General features: G+C 43.5%; 1 protein-coding gene across 2 annotated transcripts in view; it reads left to right on the top strand.

Moving 5' to 3' along the window:
- Window positions 1–24,762, top strand: part of STAM2 (signal transducing adaptor molecule 2) — a 66,000-nt gene that overhangs the window by 13,921 nt on the left and 27,317 nt on the right. Inside the window, exons 1-8 of one of the 2 annotated variants that reach the window (XM_056535302.1) lie at window positions 1,012–1,127; window positions 3,178–3,262; window positions 5,853–5,928; window positions 6,049–6,144; window positions 8,392–8,538; window positions 8,686–8,755; window positions 19,798–19,987; window positions 24,360–24,454. In XM_056535302.1, the coding sequence (XP_056391277.1) occupies window positions 1,121–1,127; window positions 3,178–3,262; window positions 5,853–5,928; window positions 6,049–6,144; window positions 8,392–8,538; window positions 8,686–8,755; window positions 19,798–19,987; window positions 24,360–24,454 (766 nt within the window). In that variant the 5' untranslated portion in view covers window positions 1,012–1,120. Of the gene's footprint in view, window positions 1–1,011; window positions 1,128–3,177; window positions 3,263–5,852; window positions 5,929–6,048; window positions 6,145–8,391; window positions 8,539–8,685; window positions 8,756–19,797; window positions 19,988–24,359; window positions 24,455–24,762 lie in introns of those variants that run through there. The other variant, XM_056535301.1, reaches the window with a different exon arrangement.

The following is a 24,762-nucleotide window of genomic DNA, read 5'->3' as shown; positions in this document are numbered from 1 at the left end:
GCTTCCTAAATGCGACATGCCCTCCAAAAACCATTTCAGCAAAATTTGCTTTTCAAAAGCCAAATGTGACTCCTCTTCTGAGCATTGTAGTGCACCAGCAGAGCACTTGACGTACACACATGGGGTATTTCCATACCCAGAAGAGATTGGGTTACAAATTTTGGGGGGCATTTTGTCATTTTATCCCTTGTAAAAATTTTGGGGAAAAGTAGCATTTTAGTGAAAAAAATAAAATAATCATTTACACATCCATCTTTAACAAAAAGTTGTGAAACACCTGTGGGGTGTTAAGGCTCACTGGAACCCTTGTTACGTGCCTTGAGGGGTGTAGCTTCCAAAATGGTATGCCATGTGTTTTTTTTTTTGTTTTGTTTTTTGCTGTTCTGGCACCATAGGGGCTTCCTAAAAACTCACTCTCCAAAATCCCACTGTTGCTCCTTCCCTTCTGAGCCCTCTACTGCTCCCGCCGAACACTTGACATACACATATGAGGTATTTTCTTACTCAAGAGAAATTGGGTTACAAATTTTAGGAAGATTTCTCTCCTTTTGCCCATTGTAAAAATTCAAAAACTGGGTCTACAAGAACATGCGAGTGTAAAAAATGAAGGTTGTGAATTTTCTCCTTCAATTTGTTGCTATTCCTGTGAAACACCTAAAGGGTTAACAAACTTTTTGAATGTCATTTTGAATACTTTGAGGGGTGCAGTTTTTATAATGAGGTCATTTGTGGGGTATTTGTAATATGAAAGCCCTTCAAATCCACTTCAAAACAGAACTGGTCCCTGAAAAATTTCGATTTTGAAAATTTTGTGAAAAATTGGAAAATTGCTGCTGAACTTTGAAGCCCTCCGATGTCTTCCAAATGTAAAAACATTTCAACTTTATCATGCAAACACAAAATAGACATATTGTATATGTGAATCAATATATCATTTATTTGGAATATTCATTTTCCTTATAAGCAGAGAGCTTCAAAGTTGGAAAAAAAAAGAGCCACTTTTTCAATTTTTTTCATCAAGTTTTGGAATTTTTCACCAAGAAAGGATGCAAGTATCGACAAAATTTTACCACTAACATAAAGTAGAATATGTCACGAAAAAAACAATCTCGGAATCAGAATGAAAGGTAAAAACATCTGAGTTATTAATGTTTAAAGTGAAAGTGGTCAGATGTTCATAAAATGGCCGGGTCCTGCAGTGAAAATTGGCTGGGTCCTTAAGGGGTTAAAGAATCATATTCATGATCCTGTATGGTGAGCGGTAGAGATGAGCGAACTTACAGTAAATTCGATTCGTCACGAACTTCTCGGCTCGGCAGTTGATGACTTTTCCTGCATAAATTAGTTCAGCTTTCAGGTGCTCCGGTGGGCTGGAAAAGGTGGATACAGTCCTAGGAGACTCTTTCCTAGGACTGTATCCACCTTTTCCAGCCCACCGGAGCACCGGAAAGCTGAACTAATTTATGCAGGAAAAGTCTGCAACCACCGAAGTTCGTGACGAATCGAATTTACTGTAAGTTCGCTCATCTCTATTGAACGGCATTAACATGAGAAAAATTGCTTATTTTTCAGTCACTTTATATGCCAGAAAAAAAGACTAAAAAGTGTTACAAAAAATCCCATTAAAATAAAAGTTAGAATAAGGAAAGCATAAAAAAATTTTTTTTTTTATAAATTTAAAAGTAGTAAAATAAAACAAAATATGTATAGATTGGGTATTGTTGTGTATATAGAAATGGATAATGCATAAATTAAAAATAGACAAGATTGCTTTTTTTTCTTCATTTTTGCCCAACAAATAAATTAATTTTTTTTGCTACGTGGTAGAGTTTGTGGCGTAATCAGTGATGTCATTATAAAGTACAATTGCTCCCGCATAAAACAAGCCTCATATGGGTTTGTAGGTGGAAAACATTGATTCAATCTTATCAGACGCAAAACGAATTTCCTAAACATTTGTTAATTGGCTGCTACATGAACATAGCCATGCTGTAAACAGTGTTTCCCAACCAGTGTGCCTCCAGCTGTTGCAAAACTACAACAAAAATACCTAAATATAATTTTTTTTTTTTACGTAGATTTTTGTGGTACAGTGAATCATGTCATTACAAAGTACAAATGATGGCGTCAAAAAAACAAGCATCATAGGGGTCTGTTGGTGGAAAATTAAAAGTGTTATGGCTATTAGAAGGAGAAGAGGGAAAAATCTAAGGGATTAAAAAAAAAAAGTATGTCCTTAAAGGGGTACTCCGCCCCTGGCATCTTATGCCCTATCCAAAGGATAGAGGATAAGATGTTAGATCGCTACGGTCCCGCTGCTGGGGACCCCGGGGATCGCCGCTGCAGCACCCCGCTATCATTACTGCGCAGAGCGAGATCGCTCTGCACGTAATGACGGGCGAAACAGGGGCCGGAGCAGCGTGACGTCATGGCTCCGCCCCTCATGACATCACGGTCCGTCCCCTTAATGCAAGTCTATGGCAGGGGGCGTGACGACCGCCACGCCCCCTCCCATAGACTTGTATTGACGGGGGCGGGCCGTGATGTCACGAGGGGCGGAGCCGTGACGTAACGATGCTCCGGCCCCTGTATTGCCCGTCATTAAGTGCAGAGCGATCTCGCTCTGTGCAGTAATGATAGCGGGGTGCCGCAGCGGCGATCCCCGGGGTCCCCAGCAGCGGGACCCCGGCGATCTGACATCTTATCCCCTATCCTTTGGATAGGGGATAAGATGTCTAGGGGCGGAGTACCCCTTTAAGGGGGTTAAAAGAGGACTGGTTACCCCTCCTAACTTTTCAGTGTTAGTAAATACTTGTATTGCCAATGATATAACTATTCTAGAACATTTCTTCCTTTTGTGTTTCCCAACCAAGAGGCCTCCAGCTGTTGCAAGACTACAACTCCCAGCATGCCTGGACAGCCATTGGCTGTCCAGGCATGCTGGGAGTTGTAGTTTTGCAACAGCTGGAGGCACACTGGTTAGGAAACACCGATATACCTTTAGTTGCTGATAGATGATCAATGAGGATGTGGGAGTTGTAGTTTACAACAGCTGGAGGCACACTGGTTGGAAAACACTGGTCTAAAAGGAAGAGAATGATCACAGATTACACACTGAGCTCCGTCCTTGGGTTCTGCTGGTGTTAAACATTTATTTCTGGTCTCTGTCTCATTCAGAAAAAGCTACAAATGAATATAACACTTCTGAAGACTGGGCCCTGATCATGGACATATGCGACAAGATCGTCAATACTCCCAATGGGTAAGAGGTCACTTGGTTACATGTTAGTTGTTGTGTAATCTGGAACGACCAGAATGTAATGAGTTCTATTATCCCTCTCTTTATTTGATCTGCATTCCATAGATGTGGCACTGTTTTTATCAGATAAGAGATTTTATTATGTACAGTGACACACTTAGCTGCTTTATGACATTTTGGACCTACTGTGTATGCCATAGTGAATGAGCAGTATAAGGCTTTATTGTTTTTCTATAAGGTAGAAGCCCCCAGTAGTTAGGAAGGAAATTCCACCCTATTAGGTAGAAGCCCCCAGTAGTTAGGAAGAGAATTCCACCCTATTAGGTAGAAGCCCCCAGTAGTTAGGAAGGAAATTCCATCCTATTAGGTAGAAGCCCCCAGTAGTTAGGAAGGGAATTCCACCCTATTAGGTAGAAGCCCCCAGTAGTTAAGAAGAGAATTCCACCCTATTAGGTAGAAGCCCCCAGTAGTTAGGAAGGGAATTCCACCCTATTAGGTAGAAGCCCCCAGTAGTTAGGAAGGGAATTCCACCCTATTAGGTAGAAGACCCCAGTAGTTAGGAAGGGAATTCCACCCTATTAGGTAAAGCCCCCAGTAGTTAGGAAGAGAATTCCACCCTATTAGGTAGAAGACCCCAGTAGTTAGGAAGGGAATTCCCCCCTATTAGGTAGAAGACCACAGTAGCTAGGAAGAGAAATCCACCCTATTAGGTAGAAGCCCCCAGTAGTTAGGAAGAGAATTCTACCCTATTAGGTAGAAGACCCCAGTAGTTAGGAAGAGAATTCCACCCTATTAGGTAGAAGACCCCAGTAGTTAGGAAGGAAATTCCACCCTATTAGGTAGAAGACCCCAGTAGTTAGGTAGGGAATTCCACCCTATTAGGTAGAAGCCCCCAGTAGTTAGGAAGAGAAATCCACCCTATTAGGTAGAAGCCCCCAGTAGTTAGGAAGAGAATTCCACCCTATTAGGTAGAAGCCCCCAGTAGTTAGGAAGAGAAATCCACCCTATTAGGTAGAAGCCCCCAGTAGTTAGGAAGGGAATTCCACCCTATTAGGTAGAAGCCCCCAGTAGTTAGGAAGAGAATTCCACCCTATTAGGTAGAAGCCCCCAGTAGTTAGGAAGAGAATTCCATCCTATTAGGTAGAAGCCCCCAGTAGTTAGCTATGGAATCCCACCATATTAGGTGGTAGCCTCCAGTAGGTAGTCAGGGATTCCTCACTATTAGGTAGAAGCCCCCTGTAGGTAGGTCGGTAGGGAATCCTCCTTATTTGGTAAAAGCCCCACTGTAGGTAGGGAATCCCTCTTGTTAAGTTGAAGCCCCCAGAAGATCGGTAGGGATCCCTTCCCTTGTAGGTAGCAGCCCTCAGTAGTTAGGTAGGTAGGTAAGGAACTTCCTATAAGGTAGGTGCCGCAATTAAATAGTTTTGCCCAGTAAGTCTCCTCTAAAGAAAATATGAAAAATCCCACTTCCGTTCCCTTCGCACCAGGCCTCTTCTTGCACCTGCAATCCTTAGTGGTTCAGGACGGGCCACGCGGTGATATGATGTCATCGCACAGCAGGTCCGGCACCACTATGGATAACAAAGCAAACCATGAAAAGGCCTTGGCACAGGAGCGTAGGTGAGAGTGAGAGGATTTTGTATAGTTTTTTATGATCTGCAGGTATTGGGATGGGTAAAGGGGACATTTATCCGGTATTGGCACCAATGCTGGTACTTATACTTGTGCAGATGTCCCTGATATCCATTCAGATACCTGAAGATCATAAAGAAAACAATAAAAAATCTGACGGGTCCCTGTTCTAAAGGGATTGTCTTATTACCCCCACCTACCCCTTTATTACACAGACAGGCCCGTCATATTAAAGGGGTACTCAGCTGCTCAGCATTTGAAACAAACTATTCCAAACACTGAAGCCAGTGCTGGGAGCTCGTGACATCATAGCCCCGCCCCTCATGATGTCACGCCCCGCCTCCTCAATGCAAGTCTATGGGAGGGGGCGTGACAGCCGTCACGCCCCCTCCCATAGACTTGCATTGAGGAGGCGGGTGTGATGTCATGAGGGGGCGGGGCTATGATGTCACGAGCTGCCGGCTCCAGCGTTGGGAACAGTTTGTTCTAAACACTGACCAGCAGAGTACCCCTTTTAAGGGTGCATTCACACAACGTTTTGTGGATACGGGGACCGATCCGATTTGGGGAAGTAAAAACCCGCGCTCCCATACCCCAGCCTAAAACAGTGGTATACTACGGTTTTAGGTCACGAAAGTGGATAAGGGGCAAAAATGAGCCGACTGGTGTCACTATCTGACTCTTTCAAATTAATGAGATACGGGCTGGGTCCGGCTGGCGTATGGAAGCGCCGGGTTTTCACTCCCCCCAGCCGCATCCGGTCCCACGTATTCACAAAATGTGGTGTGAACCCGGCCTAAGAGGCGATGTTCACAGCTGCTTTCCCATCTAATGAATGTGTAGGCATATCAGAATATCCCTTATTGATTATGATCACTAGATGTAATGTGAGGGGCATAAAATGAGATAAATACTTTTATTCTGCCACCAGTCACGTAGACCTCTGTATCTTGTATTCCAGAGCAAAGGACGGCCTGAAGGCGATCATGAAAAGGGTTAATCACAAAGTCCCCCACGTGGCCCTGCACGCTCTCGCTGTAAGTAGATTCCGCCTTCTATTGATTTCCATACTCCTTCCCAGACACAGCAGTTACTTAACATCCTGTGAGGTATGAAATATATCTCATCAAAATGCCTTTTTTCCGGTGCCTCCATAGCTATTAGGGGCCTGCGTGTCAAACTGCGGGAAGGCTTTTCATCTAGAAATATGTTCCAGAGACTTTGCCAGCGAGGTGCGCGGGGTTATAAATAAGGTATGTTCGGAATTAGCCTCCTCATTTGTTATCTTTACCACTTCTTCTAACAAAGACATTATTGATTTATGCTTAACCTTGAATACGCGGCCTTCTCTGCCTGAGCGCCGGCAATAAAGCCGCGCCGTTCTGTTTAGGCCGACGCACCGGTGATTGCACATAAGGGAAACGACAGGCGGGTCGTTATAATGCCGCGGGTATACGCCGAAATGTCAAGTGGTAAAAATCCAAAATTAATGATAAAATCAAGAAAAAAAAAAAGGCTTGGGTTATGGACGGCGGAGATTAGGAGCATTATATTGTTTTCAGGTGCTGAGAAGGTGACTTGCTGTGTCAGCTGTGCACTGCAGACCATAAAACTGTGTTTCCTAACCAGGGCTCCTCCAGCTGTTGCAAAACTACAACTCCCAGCATGCCCGAAAGGGGATCAATTGGAAAGGGGAAAAGTTTTACTGCACCACAGTACTCCTTTAAAGTGTCCCTTCCCTTCTTAAAGGGGTACTCCGGTGGAAAAAAAATTGTTTTTTAAATCAACTGGTGCCAGAAAGTTAAACAGATTTGTAAATTACTTCAATAAAAAAAAATCTTAATCCTTCCAGTACTTATTAGCTGCTAAATACTACAGAGGAAATTATTTTCTTTTTGGAACACAGTGCTCTCTGCTGACATCATTTTAGGAACTGTCCAGAGCAGCATATGTTTGCTATGGGGATTTTCTCCTGCTCTGGACAGTTCTTAAAATGGACAGAGATGTCAACAGAGAGCACTGTGATCATGATGTCAGCAGAGAGCTCTGTGTTCCAAAAATAAAATAATTTCCTCTGTAGTATTCAGCAGTTAATAAGTACTGGAAGGATTAAGATTTTTTTAATAGAAGTAATTTACAAATCTGTTTCTGGCACCAGTTGATAAACAAAAAAAAAAAAAAGGTTTCCACCGGAGTACCCCTTTTAAAAGAAAACTTTGACATGTCACAGAGACATGTCAAAGGTTTTTATCGGTTTGGGTCTCAGTGCAAAGACCTCCACCGAACAGCAAAATTATATTATATATTTTTTTGGAAAAAACTCCATTATACTTTTTTGGGGCAGCGAGTCAAAGATCATTGAGAGCTGCACTACCACACACTAATATCCAATTGTTCCCCTGATCGGTGGGGGTCTCAGTCTCACTGCCCAAAAACGTATAATGGAGTTTTTTCCTGTTCGTGGGGGTCTTCGCACTGAGACCCCCACCAATCAGGGGAACAATTGGATATCAATGTTTGGTAGTGCGGCTCTCAATGATCTTAGTCTCGCTGCCCAAAAAACGTATAATGGAGTTTTTTCCTGTTCGGTGGGGGTCTTCGCACTAAGATCGTTGAGAGCCGCACTACCACACACTAATATACAGTTGTTCTCCTGATCAGTGGGGGTCTCAGCATGTGAAAAGTTTTTTAAAAAGACATAGACTTGTCTACAGATGACCCATTTGGTTTTACTGATCTCCTTAATACACTGTTTCCCAACCAGGGTGCCTCCGGATGTTGCAAAACAACTCCCAGCATGCCCGGACAGCCTTTGGCTGTCCGGGCATGCTGGGAGTTGTAGTTTTGCAACATCCGGAGGCACCCTGGTTGGGAAACACTGCCTTAAAGGGGTATTGCAGGAAAAAACTTTTTATTTTTTTTTCAACTGGCTCCAGAAAGTTCAACAGATTTGTAAATTACTTCCATTAAAAAAAATCCTAATCCTTCCAGTACTTTTAAGGGGCTATATACTACAGAGGAAATGCTTTTACTTTTTAGATTTCATGTCATGACCACAGTGTTCTCTGCTGACCTCTGCTGTCCATTTTAGGAACTGTCCAGAGCAGGAGATAATCCCCATAGCAAACATATGCTGCTCAGGACAGTTCCTAAAATAGGACAGCAGAGGTCAGCAGAGAGCACTGTGGTCGTGACATCAGAAAAATCTAAAAAGTAAAGCATTTCCTCTGTAGTATATAGCCCCTAAAAAGTACTGGAAGGATTAAGATTTTTTAATAGAAGTAATTTACAAATCTGTTTAACTTTCTGGCACCAGTTGATTTAAAAAAAAAAAAAAAAAAAAAAATTTTCCTTGGGAGTACCCCTTTAATATCAGCAAAACCAGATCCCTAATACTTCAAGACTGTTTACTAGAACAGACTTTCACTAACAGGATAGCTGCCTATAGGTGGCACTAGAGAGCCTCGAATCAGACCTAATTTACATTCCTAAATTTCTAGGCACATCCAAAAGTAGCTGAGAAGCTTAAAGCCATGATGGTCGAATGGTCAGAAGAATTTCAGAAGGATCCCCAGTTCAGCTTAATATCAGCCACTATTAAGTCTCTGAAGGAAGAAGGAGTGACATTTCCCACATCTGGCTCTCAGGTACGGTGACATTTTTGATGGATCTTATCTTAACGTCACATGATCATGGTTTGGTGATGACCTGTCCCATTACTGCATTCCTTTCTTGTAACCTCTCCCTACTGATAAAAAGAACTGTATGCATTAAGTGTTCTCATCACTCCTCAGAGCGCTTCCAATACTCCTAAGAATGGGACGGTGAGCACCAAGAGCAAAGAGGACGAAGATCTTGCTAAAGGTAGGTACATCGGGTGTTCGTAGCCTTATCATTGAGCATTTGCAGCAAAAAAAGCTTGTAGAATAGCATTATTTTGTGATATGTTGTCAACTCTTATTATTTTTTTTTTTATGGAGGTGGGGAACTTTATTGTTGGCTACACATTTTGTCTATTCAGTATAGACTTAACTCTAACATGACTATTGCCACTGGTTTTTGTGAGGGACACTGCGTTAGCTAGGATTTTTTTGTCTGTAACCTAGGTGACCAACCTGTTGCCCTCCAGCTGTTACAAAACTACAACTCCCAGCATGCTGGGAGTTGTAGTTTTGCAACAGCTGGTGGGGAGCCGCAGGTTGGACACCTAAGATCTATTACAATGCTTGGCTCATCTTACAGAGCATACATGAGTGTTGTGTCCCCAATATAACGTAATTTATTTGTGAGACTTCCCTAAAAAGATTCCCCCTTTTGGGGCCCGGGCAACCAATAAAATTTCCGAGTGGGATTCTTCCCAGAAATTTCGCTTGGGAATCCCGCTGCAGTAGATTCCCATTGCTGTAAATGGGATTCTGCTGCACGGTGCCCACTATGGAATTTCAGCAGCGGAGCTTTCTGTCGCTCACATGCCTACCCCAAAAGAATAAACAAACAGTAGAACTCCAAGGTTTAGACGGGGTACAAAGGCGCTCAACGACCAGGTAGTAAGACAAAAACGTTTATTTGCCCATAATGCAACGTGTTTCACAGAACAGCTGCTTCATCAGGCGTTTATTCACCCATAATGCAACGCGTTTCACAGCACAGCTGCTTCATCAGGCATCATGAATGCCTGATGAAGCAGCTGTGCTTTGAAACGCGTTGTATTATGGGTGAACGTTTTTGTCTTACTACCTGGTCGTTGAGCGCATTTGTATCTCGTCTACACCTTTGGAGTTCTACTGTTTGCTATACCTAACGAGACGTGGAGTGGCTGCTGACACCATATCTTCATTCTACGCTTTGATCCATTGTTGCACTTGGTGGAGTGTAACCCATTGTGCTAAGCGCGATATCCACCTGAGTTATCTTTTGTGCAACTACGGTATCACACTGTGGAGCGCTGTCTGTCTTTTGTTTTAGTACCCAAAAGAATGGACATGTTAATTTGTTTGTGAAATGCATTGAAGACAACTGTCTATTGGGACCGGCAGTCTCCACGCAGTTCTAGCACCGACTGACGTACATTTACGTCCTGAGCATAACCGCGGGCATCGGAGCGATGGCGGCATCATGCGCGGCAGGTCCCGGCTGTGGATCGCAGCCAGGGACCCGCCGGTAATGGCGGACACCCGCGATCCCGAGGATGTCCGCCATTAACCCCTCAGATGCCGTGATCAATACAGATCACGGCATCTGCAGCATCGCGGTCACTTAACAGGATGATCGGATCGCCCGCAGCGCAGCCGCGGCAATCCGATCATCCTACACGGCAGACGGAGTTCCCCTCACCTGGCTCCGCTGCCTTCCGGGAGTCTTCTGCTCTGATCTGTATTCCCGCAGACCAGAGCAGAAGATGACCGATAACCCTGATCAGTGCTGTGTCCTATACATAGCACTGAACAGGATTAGCAATCGAATGGGTGCTATAAATAGTCCCCTATGGGGACTAGAAGAGTGTAAAAATAAAAGTAAAAAAAATAAAGTAAAAAAAATGTGAAAAACCCCCTCCCCCAATAAAAACGTAAATTGTCCCATTTTCCCTATTTTACCCCCAAAAAGTGTAAAAAAATTATTTTATATACATATTTGGTATCGCCGCATGCGTAAATATCCGAACTATTAAAAAAAAATGTAAATGATCCCTTACGGTGAACGGCGTGAACGTAAAAAAAAAAAAAAAAAAAAAGTCCAAAATAGCTGCTTTTTTTTATAACATTTTATTCCAAAAAAATTAATAAAAAATGTAATAAAAGTTTTGTATAAGCAAATATGGTATTAATAAAAAGTACAGATCACGGCGCAAAAAATGAGCCCTCATACCACCGCTTATACGGAAAAATGAAAAAGTTATAGGTCTTCAAAATAGGGGGATTTTAAATGTACTAATTTTGTTAAAAAGATCGCGATTTTTTTTTTAGCGCAACAGTAATAGAAAAGTGTATAATCATGGGTATCATTTTAATCGTATTGACCCAGAGAATAAAGAACACACGTCATTTTTACCATAAATTGTACGGCGTGAAAACAAAACCTTCCAAAATTTGCAAAATTGCGGTTTTCTTTTAAATTTCCCCACACAAATAGTATTTTTTTGGTTGCGCCATACATTTTATGGTAAAGTGAGTGATGGCGTTACAACGGACAACTGGTCGCGCAAAAAACAAGCCCTCGTACTAGTCTGTGGATGAAAATATAAAAGAGTTATGATTTTTAGAAGGCGAGGAGGAAAAAATGAAAACGTAAAAATTAAATTGTCTAAGTCCTTAAGGCCAAAATGGTCTGCGTCCTTAAGGGGTTAAAGGGGTATTCCAGGGAAAATAACTTTTTTTATATATATATATCAACTGGCTCCAGAAAGTTAAACAGATTTGTATATTACTTCTATTAAAAAATCTTAATCCTTTCAGTACTTATGAGCTTCTGAAGTTAAGGTTGTTCTTTTCTGTCTAAATCCTCTCTGATGACACCTGTCTCGGGAAACGCCCAGTTTAGAAGCAAATCCTCATAGCAAACCTCTTCTAAACTGGGCGTTTCCCAAGACAGGTGTCATCAGAGAGGATTTAGACAGAAAAGAACAACCTTAACTTCAGAAGCTCATAAGTACTGAAAGGATTAAGATTTTTTAATAGAAGTAATTTACAAATCTGTTTAACTTTCTGGAGCCAGTTGATATATATATATAAAAAAAGTTATTTTCCCTGGAATACCCCTTTAACCCCTTAAGGACGCAGACCATTTTGGCCTTAAGGACAATAAAATTTTTACGTTTTCATTTTTTCCTCCTCGCCTTCTAAAAATCATAACTCTTTTATATTTTCATCCACAGACTAGTATGAGGGCTTGTTTTTTGCGCGACCAGTTGTCCTTTGTAATGACATCACTCATTATATCATAAAATGTATGGCGCAACCAAAAAACACTATTTTTGTGGGGAAATTAAAACGAAAAACGCAATTTTGCTAATTTTGGAAGGTTTTGTTTTCACGCCGTACAATTTATGGTAAAAATGACATGTGTTCTTTATTCTGAGGGTCAATACGATTAAAATGATACCCATTTTTACATTTATATTATTGTTGCACTTAAAAAAAAAATCACAAACTTTTTAACCAAATTAGTACGTTTAGAATCCCTTTATTTTGATGACCTCTAACTTTTTTATTTTTCAGTATAAGCGGCGGTATGGGGGCTCATTTTTTGCACCGTGATCTGTACTTTTTTTTGATACCACATTTGCATATAAAAAATATTTTTATACATTTTTTATAATTTTTTTTAAATAAAATGTATTAAAAAAATAGGAATTTTGGACTTTTTTTTTTTTTCGTTCACGCCGTTCACCGTACAGGATCATTAACATTTTATTTTAATAGTTCGGACATTTACGCACGCGGCGATACCAAATATGTCTATAAAAAAAAAATTTAACGCTTTTTGGGGGTAAAATTGGAAAAAACGGACGTTTTACTTTTTTATTGGGGGAGGGGATTTTTCACTTTTTTTACTTTTACATTTTTTTACATTCTTTTTTACACTTGAATAGTCCCCATAGGGGACTATTCATAGCAATACCATGATTGCTAATACTGATCTGTTCTATGTATAGGATATAGAACAGATCAGTATTATTGGTCATCTTCTGCTCTGGTCTGCTCGATCACAGACCAGAGCAGGAGACGCCGGGAGCCGGACGGAGGAAGGTGAGGGGACCTCCGTGCGGCGTTCTGAATGATCGGATCCCCGCAGCAGCGCTGCGGGCGATCCGATCATTCATTGAAATCGCGCACTGCCGCAGATGCCGGGATCTGTATTGATCCTGGCACCTGAGGGGTTAATGGCGGACGCCCGCGAGATCGCGGGCGTCGGCCACTGCCGACGGGTCCCTGGCTGCGATCAGCAGCCGGGATCAGCCGCGCATGACACGGGCATCGCTCCGATGCCCGCGGTTATGCACAGGACGTAAATGTACGTCCTGGTGCGTTAAGTACCACCTCACCAGGACGTACATTTACGTCCTGCGTCCTTAAGGGGTTAACCCCTTAACGCAGAATGACGGGTATACCCGTCGGCTGCTGAAGTGCATTCGCGCAGAGCGACGGGTATACGGGTAGACGGGTATTCATTCACATAATTGCAGCTGCTGCTGCATCCCGGGGGCTGTACTTTTCACCTCCGGTTGTCTCCGGCAGGTGAGAAGTTAAGCTTAACCCCTGTCACGCTGGACGCTGCATTTATACTGCGGATAACGCGATACCTTCGCGCATTCCGCCGTATAAAGGCGGCGTTCATTGTGCGCGCTCCCACGGCGCTGATCGGGTTAATTAGCTAAAGTCCCGGGGTGTCCGGCAGGAGCGATCGGGTGTGTAGGGGCGGTGGGGTGTGTGCGCGGCGATCCGGGTGTCCGGCAGCGGCGATCCGGAGGTCTGGCAGCGGCGATGGCGGGGGTTAGTGCCCCCGCCATCGCCATGCACCCGCCATCGCCGCTGCCAGAGCTCCGCCCACATGTGTTAGTCTGGGGAGAGCGGGGCACAGAGGGAATAAGTCCTTGCTTACCCAGTGGTGGTGGCGGATCCTGCAGGCTGCGACGGGATCTGACTGGCCGGTGAGTGATGCTCCAGATGTTGCAAAACTACAACATTGGCATTGGCTGTCTGGGCATGCTGGGAGTTGTAGTTTAGCAACATCTGGAGGACCACTGTTTGGAGACCACTGTGTAGTGGTAGCCAAACTGTGATCCTCCAGATGTTGCAAAACTACAACTCCCAGCATGCCCAGATTGTCTGGACATGCTGGGAGTTGTAGTTTTGCAACATCTGGAGAACCACTGTGGTCGGCATGCCCGGCTGCAAACGGCTGTCTGGGCATGCTAGGAGTTGTAGTTGTGTGCCTCCAGCTGTTGCAAAACTACATCTCCCAGCATGTCTGGGCATGCTGGGATTTGTAGTTTTGCAACATCTGGAGGGCCACAGTTTGGAGATCAGTGTGCAGTAGTCTTTAAACTGTAGCCCTCCAGATGTTGCAAAACTGCAAATCCCTGCATCCCCAAACAGTGGTATCGGCATGCTGGGAGTTGTAGTTGCGTACCTCCAGCTGTTGCATAACTACATCTCCCAGCATGCCCTTCGGCAATCAGTACATGCTGGGAGTTGTAGTTTTGCAACAGCTGGAGGCACCCTGGTTGGAAAATACTGAATTAGGTAACAGAACCTAACTGAAGGTTTTCCAACCAGTGTGCCTCCAGCTGTTGCAAAAGTAGTTTTGAAACAGCTGGAGGTTTGCCCCCCCATGTGAATGTACAGGGTACATTCACACGGGCAGGTTTACAGTAAGTTTCCTGCTTCAAGTTTGAGCTGCGGCGCAAACTCCTAGCGGGAAACTCGCTGTAAACCCGTCAGTGCGAATGTACCCTAAAAACACTACACTACACTAGCACATAATAAAGGGTAAAACACAACATATACACCCCCTTACACTGTCCCCCCAATAAAAAAACAAAAAAAACTATCGTACGGCAGTGTTTCCAAAACAGAGCCTCCAGCTGTTGCAAAACAACAACTCCCAGCATTTCCGGACAGCCACTGACTGTCCAGGCATGCTGGGAGTTTAGCAACAGCTGGAGGAACCCTGTTTGGGAATCACTGGCATAGAATACCCCTATGCAATCCCTAATGTAGTCCTCAAATGCGCATGGCGCTCTCTCACTTCGGAGCCCTGTCGTATTTCAAGGAAACAGTTTAGGGACACATATGGGGTATTTCCGTACTCGGGAGAAATTGCACTACAAATTGTGGGGGGCTTTTTCTCCTTTTACCCCTTATGAAAAGGAAAAGTTGGGGGCTAAACCAACTTGTTAGTGTAAAAAAAATAAAAAACATACTGGTGTTGCCCCATACTTTTTATTTTCACAAGCGTTAAAAGGAAAAAAAGACCCCCAAAATTTGTAACACAATTTCTCCTGAGTACGAAAATACCCCATATGTGGGCGTAAAATGCTCTGCGGACGCACAAGATGGCTCAGGAGTGAGAGCGCACTATGTAGATTTGAGGCCTAAATTGGTGATTTGCACAGGGGTGGCTGATTTTACAGCGGTTCTGACATAAATGCAAAAAAAGAACCTTATTTTGGAAACTACACCCCTCATGGAACGTAACAAGGGGTATAGTGAGCTTTAACACCCCACAGGTGTTTTACGAATTTACGTTAAAGTTTGATGGGAAAATGAAGAAAAAACTTTTTTCACAAAAATGCTGGTGTTACCCTAAATTTTTCATTTTCACAAGGGAAAATAGGAAAAAAGCTCCCCAAAATTTGTAACACCATATGTGGATGTAAAGTGCTCTGCGGGCGAACTACAATGCTCAGAAGAGAAGGAGCGCCATTGGGATTTTGGAGAGAAAATTTGTCCGGAATTCAAGGCCATGTGCATTTACATAGCCCCCATAGTGCCAGAACAATGAACCCCCCCCCCCCCCCACATGTGACCCCATTTTGGAAACTACTCCCCTCACGGATTGTAATAAGGGGTGCAGTGAGCTTTTACGCCCCACAGGTGTCTGACAGATTTTTGGAACAGTGGTCCGTGAAAATGAAAAAATGAATTTTTCATTTGCACAGCCCACTGTTCCAAGGATCTGTCAAAAGCCAGTGGGGTGTAAATGCTCACTGCACCCCTTATTAAATTCTGTGTAGGGTGTAGTTTCTAAAATGGGGTCACATGTGGCGGGGTCCACTGTTCTGGAACCACGGGGGACTTTGTAAATGCACAAGGCCCCCGACTTCTATTCCAACCAAATTCTCTCTCCATAAGCTCAATGGCGCTCCTTCTCTTCTGAGCATTGTAATGCGCCAGCAGAGCACTTTTAGTCCACACATGGGGTATTTCCATACTCAGAAGAAATGGGGTTACAAATTTTGGGGGGCATTTTCTCCTATTACCCCTTGTAGAAATGTAAAATTTGGGGAAAAATGAGCTTTTTAGTGAGAAAAAAAAATAAATTCATGTACATGTCCAACTTTAACGAAAAGTCGTCAAACACCTGTGGGGTGTTAAGGCTAACTGGACCCCTTGTTATGTTCCCTGAGGGGTGTAGTTTCCAATATAGTATGCAATGTGGGGTTTTTCTTGCTGTTCTGGCACCATAGGGGCTTCCTAAATGTGACATGCCCCCCAAAAACCATTTCTGAAAAATTCACCCTCCAAAATCCTATTGTCGCTCCTTCCCTTCTGAGCCCTCTAGTGTACCCACAGAACACTTGACATACACATATGAGGTATTTCCTTACTCGAGAGAAATTGGGTTACAAATTTTAGGAAGATTTTTCTCCTTTTACCCCTTTTAAAAATTCAAAAACTGAGTCTACAAGAACATGCGAGTGGAAAAAAGGAAGATTTTGAATCTTCTTCACTTTGCTGCTATTCCTGTGAAACACCCAAAGGGTTAACACACTTACTGAATGTCATTTTGAATACTTTGAGGGGTGCAGTTTTTATAATGGGGTCTTTTATGGGGTATTTCTAAAATGAAGACCCCTCAAATCCACTTCAAAACTAAACTGGTCCCTTAAAAATTCAGATTTTTAAAATTTTTAGAAAAATTGGAAAATTGCTGCTATACTTTGAAGCCCTCTGATGTCTTCCAAAAGTAACAACATTTCAACTTTATGATGCAAACACAAAGTAGACATATTGTATATGTGAATCCATTTTCCTTATAAGCAGAGAGTTTCAAAGTTAAAAAAATGCTAAATTTTCAAATTTTTCATGAAATTTTTGAATTTTTCACCAAGAAATTTTGCAAGTATTGTCGAAATTTTACACTAACATAAAGTAGAATATGTCACGAAAATACATTCGCGGAATCAGAATGAAAGGTAAAAGTATTCCAGAGTTATTAATGCTTAAAATGAAAGTGGTCAGATTTGCAAAAAAAGTCCTGCGTCCTTAAAGGGGTACTCCGCCCCTGGCATCTTATCCCCTATCCAAAGGATAGGGGATAAGATGTCAGATCACCACGGTCCCGTTGCTGGGGACCCCGGGGATCGCCGCTGCGGCACCCCGCCATCATTGCTGCGCAGAGCAAGTTCGCTCTGTGCGTAATGACGGGTGATACAGGGACCGGAGCATCGTTACGTCACGGCTCTGCCCCTCATGACATCACAACCCGTCCCCTTAATGCAAGTCTATGTCTAAGTCTATGTATTGCCCCCGTCAATGCAAGTCTATGGGAGGGGGTGTGGCGGTTGGCACCCCCCTTCCCATAGACTTGTATTGACGGGGGCAGGCCGTGACATCACGAAGGGCGGAGCCGTGACGTCACGATGCTCCGGCCCCTGTATTGCCCGTCATTACGCACAGAGCGAACTCTCTCTGCGCAGTAATAATAGCGGGGTGCTGCAGCGGCGATCCCCGGGGTCCCCAGCAGCGGGACCCCTGCGATCTGACATCTTATCCCCTATCCTTTGGATAGGGGATAAGATGTCTAGGGGCGGAGTACCCCTTTAAGGTGAAAATTAGCTGTGTCCTTAAGGGGTTAAAATCTCAGCCTGGAATTTCTCTGGGTGAAAGTTCCATAGTGTGACTTATTTCTCTTTCTCAGAGGTCGCACAGCCCTGAAGCCAAGAGCGCACAAGCTTTTTTTCATCGGAGATTTCCTATAGCACCAGTATAGTGACAGTATATGCAGTAAATGCTGGCTACATGAAGGATTCACTACTGCGACCCATATATAACCCGAATGAGAAGTTGAGGGATATAGAAGTTGTTTATATTGTAGTGTAAGAGCACTTGAAAGCAAAGTACTTAAAGGGTACCTTTCATCAAAAAAAAATTTTGATATATTATAGATTAATGTATGCAGAATAACTTTCACATAGCATGTTATTAAAAAAATATGCTTCTTTCTATTTAATTTTCCACTTTGAAAAAATGACCACTAGGGGTCTCCCTACCAGTCCTTTTTTATAGATTTCAGACTCATGCTTGAGTCCTAAATCTCAGACTGCAGCCGGGACACAGACAAGCTCAGCACTGCTCCCTGGCAGTGAGCAGTGGTGAGTTGGGTTCCGGCTGCTGTCTGAGATTAAGGAGTCCAGCATGAGTCTGAAATCTATAAAAAAGGACTGGTAGGGAGACCCCTAGTGGTCATTTTTTCAAAGTGGAAAATTAAATAGAAAGAAGCATATTTTTTAATAACATGCTATTGGAAAGTTATTCTGCACACATTAATCTATAATATATCAAAAAAAATGTTGATGAAAGGTACCCTTTAAAAGCAGCCACTTCTTATCCTGTTCTTTCTGTCATAAATGCCTTAGAACAACAATGACCACAGAGTCTAAAGGGACAGGGTTTTGACTAGGGGTGTGAATCGCCAAGAATTTGGCGATTCGATTCGAATCGCGATACCAGTGTGGCGATTCGATATATCGCGATATATCGCGATACCGTCTAGGTGACGATACATCGCGATATATCGCCCACCTGGGAGCATTCATAGATCCCAATAGACGCCGCTGTCAGCTTTGACAGCGGCGATCTAGTACTCCGGTGCTGCAAAATAAAATAAAACACACTTTATCTTACCTGTCAACGAGCCCCCGGAGCTCCGGTACAGTCCGGTACAGGTGTTCGGTCCCCGGGCTGTATTCTTCCTACTTCCTGTTAGTCCGGCACGTCACATGGAGCTTCAGCCTATCACCAGCGGAGGCGGGACATCGCTGCGGCTGGTGATAGGCTGAAGCTCCATGTGACGTGCCGGACTAACAGGAAGTAAGAAGAATACAGCCCGGGGACCCAACACCTGTACCGGAGTGTACCGGAGCTCCGCGGGCTCGTTGGCAGGTAAGATAAAGTGTGTTTTATTAAAAATTCCACATCCCTAAAAGAATCGATTCAAAAATATTTTGAATCGATTCTGTATCGGCAAATGAAAAATCGCGATTATCGCGAGAATCGATTTTTTCTTACATCCCTAGTTTTGACGGTTTATTCCTATCTGAACATTTATTGCAAAGCCATTTGAGATCAAAATTGTTGCGAAGCTACAACTCGAGCATGCTGGGAGTTTTAGTTTTACAACAGCTTGAGGCACACTGGTAAACTGGTAAAGAGATCCCCCCCATGCTTCATGGAAATGTTTCCCAACCAAGTTGCCTGCAGCTGTTTTAAAACTGTTTTAGTTTTGAAATAGCTGGAGGCACACTGGCTGGAAATCACGGTTTTATACGGTATGTTCACACTATGAAATTAAAGGGGTACTCTGCTGTAAATATATTATCCCCCCATCCAAAGGATAAGGGAGAAGATGTTAGATCACGGGGGTCCCGCCACTGCGGACCCCCCACCATCTTCGGCAGTGGTGACGTCACACCACACCCCAGTCATAGACGTGAATGGAGGGGGCGGGGCGGCTTGCATCTCCAGTCATAGACGTGAATGGAGGGGGCGGGGTGGCTGGCATCTCCAGTCATAGACGTGAATGGAGGGGGCGGGGCGGCTGGCATCTCCGGTCATAGACGTGAATGGAGGGGGCGGGGCGGCTGGCATCTCCAGTTATAGACGTGAATGGAGGGGGCGGGGCGGCTGGCATCTCCAGCCATCGGGCACGGAGCGGAGTTCGCGGGGGTCCCCAAACGCTTCCTCTTTCTTGCAAAAACAGCACCACGCCTGTCCACAGGTTGTGTCTGGTATGGCAGCTCTGCTCCACTGAAGTGAATGGAACCGAGCTGCAGTTCTGCACACAACCTGAGGACAGGAGGGGTGCTGTTTTTTCCAAGAAATAGGAAGCGTTTTTCTAATCCTGTCATTCAGTATTCATTTTGTCTGTATTAAAAATAAACGTGTCTCGCCCCCAAATCGCAGCCATCGAGTTATCTCTGCAAGAGCAAAAGACTCAACCATCAGAGACCAAAGCCTTGTACCCGACTGTAGAGGCGCAACATGACAGTCAGAAGACGTCAAGGAAAGTCCGAGCTCTTTATGACTTTGAAGCTGTGGAGGACAACGAGTTGACGTTTAAAAGTGGAGAAATCATCATCGTGCTGGACGATAGGTAGGGAGGAGGATTCTGGGACGTCTATCATGGGTTAATGACCTGTCATAATATGGGTGTTGGCTTAATGATGAGGCCCTTGCTTCATTTGTAACCTACACTTTACCTGTCGTGTATGTTTGGCCGAGTTACCACAAATGTCTCATGACCAGAAGTTGTCGCATTATTTCATATTATTGCAGAAAACTTCATCTTGGGCTGCAAGTGATGCAGAATCTATATCAGAGTGCCCCAACCTGTGTCTCTGGAGAGCCGCAGGTTAGAAAACAGTGGTCAATATCGATCTAAGGCAGTGTTTCCCATACAGGGTGCCTCCAGCTGTTGCAAAACTACAACTTCCAGCATGCTGGGAGTTGTAGTAGTTTGGCAACAGCTAGAGGCATGTAACACTGTTTTATAGGGCATGATCACACTATGGAATTATAGGGGTACTCTGATGGAAATTTTTTTTTTTTTTTTTTTTTTTTTTTTTTTAAATCAACTGGTGCCAGAAAGTTAAACAGATTTGTGATTTACTTCTATTTAAAAATCTTAATCCTTCCAGTACTTATCAGCTGCTGTATGCTCCAGAGGAAGTTGTGTAGTCCTTTCCAGTCTGACCACAGTGCTCTCTGCTGACACCTCTGTCCATGTCAGGAACTGTCCAGAGCAGGAGCAAATCCCCATAGCAAACCTCTCCTGTTCTGGACAGATCCTGACCTGGACAGAGGTGGCAACAGAGAGCACTGTGGTCAGACTGGAAAGAACTGCACAACTTCGTCTGGAGCATACAGCAGCTGATAAGTACTGGAAGGATTAAGATTTTTATATAGAAGTAATTTACAAATCTGTATAACTTATTGGCATCGATTGCTGTGAAAAATGTTTTTTCTACTGGAGTACCCCTTTAAGCAAGGGGTTGTCCAGGATAAAAAAAAAAAACTGCTTTCTCTTTATTTCTGTCTGTCTGTCTGTCTGTCTTTGTCTGTCTGTCTTAGACAGACAGACAAAGACAGACAGACAAAGACAGACAGACAAAGACAGACAGACAAAGACAGACAGACAAAGACAGACAGACAAAGACAGACAGACAAAGACAGACAGACAAAGACAGACAGACAAAGACAGACAGACAAAGACAGACAGACAAAGACAGACAGACAAAGACAGACAGACAAAGACAGACAGACAAAGACAGACAGACAAAGACAGACAGACAAAGACAGACAGACAAAGACAGACAGACAAAGACAGACAGACAAAGACAGACAGACAAAGACAGACAGACAAAGACAGACAGACAAAGACAGACAGACAAAGACAGACAGACAAAGACAGACAGACAAAGACAGACAGACAAAGACAGACAGACAAAGACAGACAGACAAAGACAGACAGACAAAGACAGACAGACAAAGACAGACAGACAAAGACAGACAGACAAAGACAGACAGACAAAGACAGACAGACAAAGACAGACAGACAAAGACAGACAGACAAAGACAGACAGACAAAGACAGACAGACAAAGACAGACAGACAAAGACAGACAGACAAAGACAGACAGACAAAGACAGACAGACAAAGACAGACAGACAAAGACAGACAGACAAAGACAGACAGACAAAGACAGACAGACAAAGACAGACAGACAAAGACAGACAGACAAAGACAGACAGACAAAGACAGACAGACAAAGACAGACAGACAAAGACAGACAGACAAAGACAGACAGACAAAGACAGACAGACAAAGACAGACAGACAAAGACAGACAGACAAAGACAGACAGACAAAGACAGACAGACAAAGACAGACAGACAAAGACAGACAGACAAAGACAGACAGACAAAGACAGACAGACAAAGACAGACAGACAAAGACAGACAGACAAAGACAGACAGACAAAGACAGACAGACAAAGACAGACAGACAAAGACAGACAGACAAAGACAGACAGACAAAGACAGACAGACAAAGACAGACAGACAAAGACAGACAGACAAAGACAGACAGACAAAGACAGACAGACAGACAAAGACAGACAGACAGACAAAGACAGACAGACAGACAGACAAAGACAGACAGACAGACAGACAAAGACAGACAGACAGACAGACAAAGACAGACAGACAGACAGACAAAGACAGACAGACAGACAGACAAAGACAGACAGACAGACAGACAAAGACAGACAGACAGACAGACAAAGACAGACAGACAGACAGACAAAGACAGACAGACAGACAGACAAAGACAGACAGACAGACAGACACAGACAGACAGACAGACAGACACAGACAGACAGACAGACACAGACAGACAGACAGACACAGACAGACAGACAGACAGACAGACAGACACAGACAGACAGACAGACAAAGACAGACACAGACAGACAGACAGACAAAGACAGACAGACAGACAGACAGACAGACAGACAGACAAAGACAGACAGACAGACAAAGACAGACAGACAGACAAAGACAGACAGACAGACAGACAGACAGACAGACAGACAAAGACAGACAGACAGACAGACAGACAGACAGACAGACAAAGACAGACAGACAGACAAAGACAGACAGACAGACAAAGACAGACAGACAGACAAAGACAGACAGACAGACAAAGACAGACAGACAGACAAAGACAGACAGACAGACAAAGACAGACAGACAGACAAAGACAGACAGACAGACAAAGACAGACAGACAGACAAAGACAGACAGACAGACAAAGACAGACAGACAGACAAAGACAGACAGACAGACAAAGACAGACAGACAGACAAAGACAGACAGACAGACAAAGACAGACAGACAGACAAAGACAGACAGACAGACAAAGACAGACAAAGACAGACAGACAAAGACAGACAGACAGACAAAGACAGACAGACAGACAAAGACAGACAGACAGACAGACAAAGACAGACAGACAGACAAAGACAGACAGACAGACAAAGACAGACAGACAGACAGACAAAGACAGACAGACAGACACAGACAGACAGACAGACAAAGACAGACAGACAAAGACAGACAGACAAAGACAGACAGACAAAGACAGACAGACAAAGACAGACAGACAAAGACAGACAGACAAAGACAGACAGACAAAGACAGACAGACAAAGACAGACAGACAAAGACAGACAGACAAAGACAGACAGACAAAGACAGACAGTCTTTGTCTGTCTGTCTGTCTTTGTCTGTCTGTCTGTCTTTGTCTGTCTGTCTGTCTTTGTCTGTCTGTCTGTCTTTGTCTGTCTGTCTGTCTTTGTCTGTCTGTCTGTCTTTGTCTTTCTGGCTGTCTTTGTCTTTCTGGCTGTCTTTGTCTTTCTGGCTGTCTTTGTCTGTCTGGCTGTCTTTGTCTGTCTGGCTGTCTTTGTCTGTCTGGCTGTCTTTGTCTGTCTGGCTGTCTTTGTCTGTCTGGCTGTCTTTGTCTGTCTGGCTGTCTTTGTCTGTCTGGCTGTCTTTGTCTGTCTGGCTGTCTTTGTCTGTCTGGCTGTCTTTGTCTGTCTGGCTGTCTTTGTCTGTCTGGCTGTCTTTGTCTGTCTGTCCTTTTCTTTCTTTCATTCTTGCTGTCCTTTCTTTCATTCTTGCTGTCCTTTCTTTCATTCTTGCTGTCCTTTCTTTCATTCTTGCTGTCCTTTCTTTCATTCTTGCTGTCCTTTCTTTCATTCTTGCTGTCCTTTCTTTCATTCTTGCTGTCCTTTCTTTCATTCTTGCTGTCCTTTCTTTCATTCTTGCTGTCCTTTCTTTCATTCTTGCTGTCCTTTCTTTCATTCTTGCTTTACCTAGGTTTTAGCCCTGGTGTTCGGACAGCATGAACAGCACTGCACTTCTGCCTCTGTTCTTACAGTATTGGATAATCTGATGAAAATCAAATACAAATCTAAATATAGCCACATTTTTTATTTTACCATAAGAAAGGCCATATAGTAACATAACTGAAAATCTCAGCAGTAATTATGTGCATATGCTAATTATATTACTCATTGTATTATTAGTTATAGGAGCGTTTTTCCCAACTTTGTAATCTGTTTACAGTATATTATCAGTGACTATACTGACCACAAGGTCCTGTGGTTTACTAGTCGCGTTGCCTACATTTTATGTATATTTGTACAATAAATACCAACATATTTTCACCGTATAACCTAGAGGATTGTGGTTATGGTTTATCATATGGTGACATAGCTGTGCATGTGTGTATATGAAAGAGTTAGATGTGTATCTGTAATACACACACACACACATATATATAATATACATATATATGTTTATTTATTCATACATTTTTTGGCGGGGTTTCCTAGTTTTTTTTTATTTATTTATTTTAAGTTTTTGCAATTAAACCCTAACTTATTTTATCTGCCATTTATTTGTAGTGATACAAACTGGTGGAAGGGAGAAAATCACAGAGGCGTCGGGTTGTTTCCATCTAATTTTGTCTCTACAGCCTTAAACGTGGAGCCCGAGGCAGGTATGTAAGGTTGCGGGTTGGTTTATATAATTTATTCTGCAATGTTTGTTTTCTCTACTGATGACGGCTGGCACTGGGTAGCGGCTGGCAGCACGGTGGCTTCTCTTTGCAGGTCATGTGATTATTTATGTTAAAGGTTGATGACCTCTTAAGTTAGCATGTAGTGATATTACATAACCGTCACGCCCCCCTCCCATAGACTTGCATTGAGGGGGCGGGGCGTGACATTACACGGGGGCGGAGTCGGGACATCACGATACTCCAACCCCATGGTCATCACACTGCACACTCGGAGCCTCCAGCGCTGC

This window comes from Hyla sarda, chromosome 8 (assembly GCF_029499605.1).
Source record: "Hyla sarda isolate aHylSar1 chromosome 8, aHylSar1.hap1, whole genome shotgun sequence".
NCBI classification, from domain to species: domain Eukaryota; kingdom Metazoa; phylum Chordata; class Amphibia; order Anura; family Hylidae; genus Hyla; species Hyla sarda.
The sequence above is the reverse complement of the archived record's forward strand: the minus strand, read 5'-3'. Positions and strand labels throughout refer to the sequence as shown.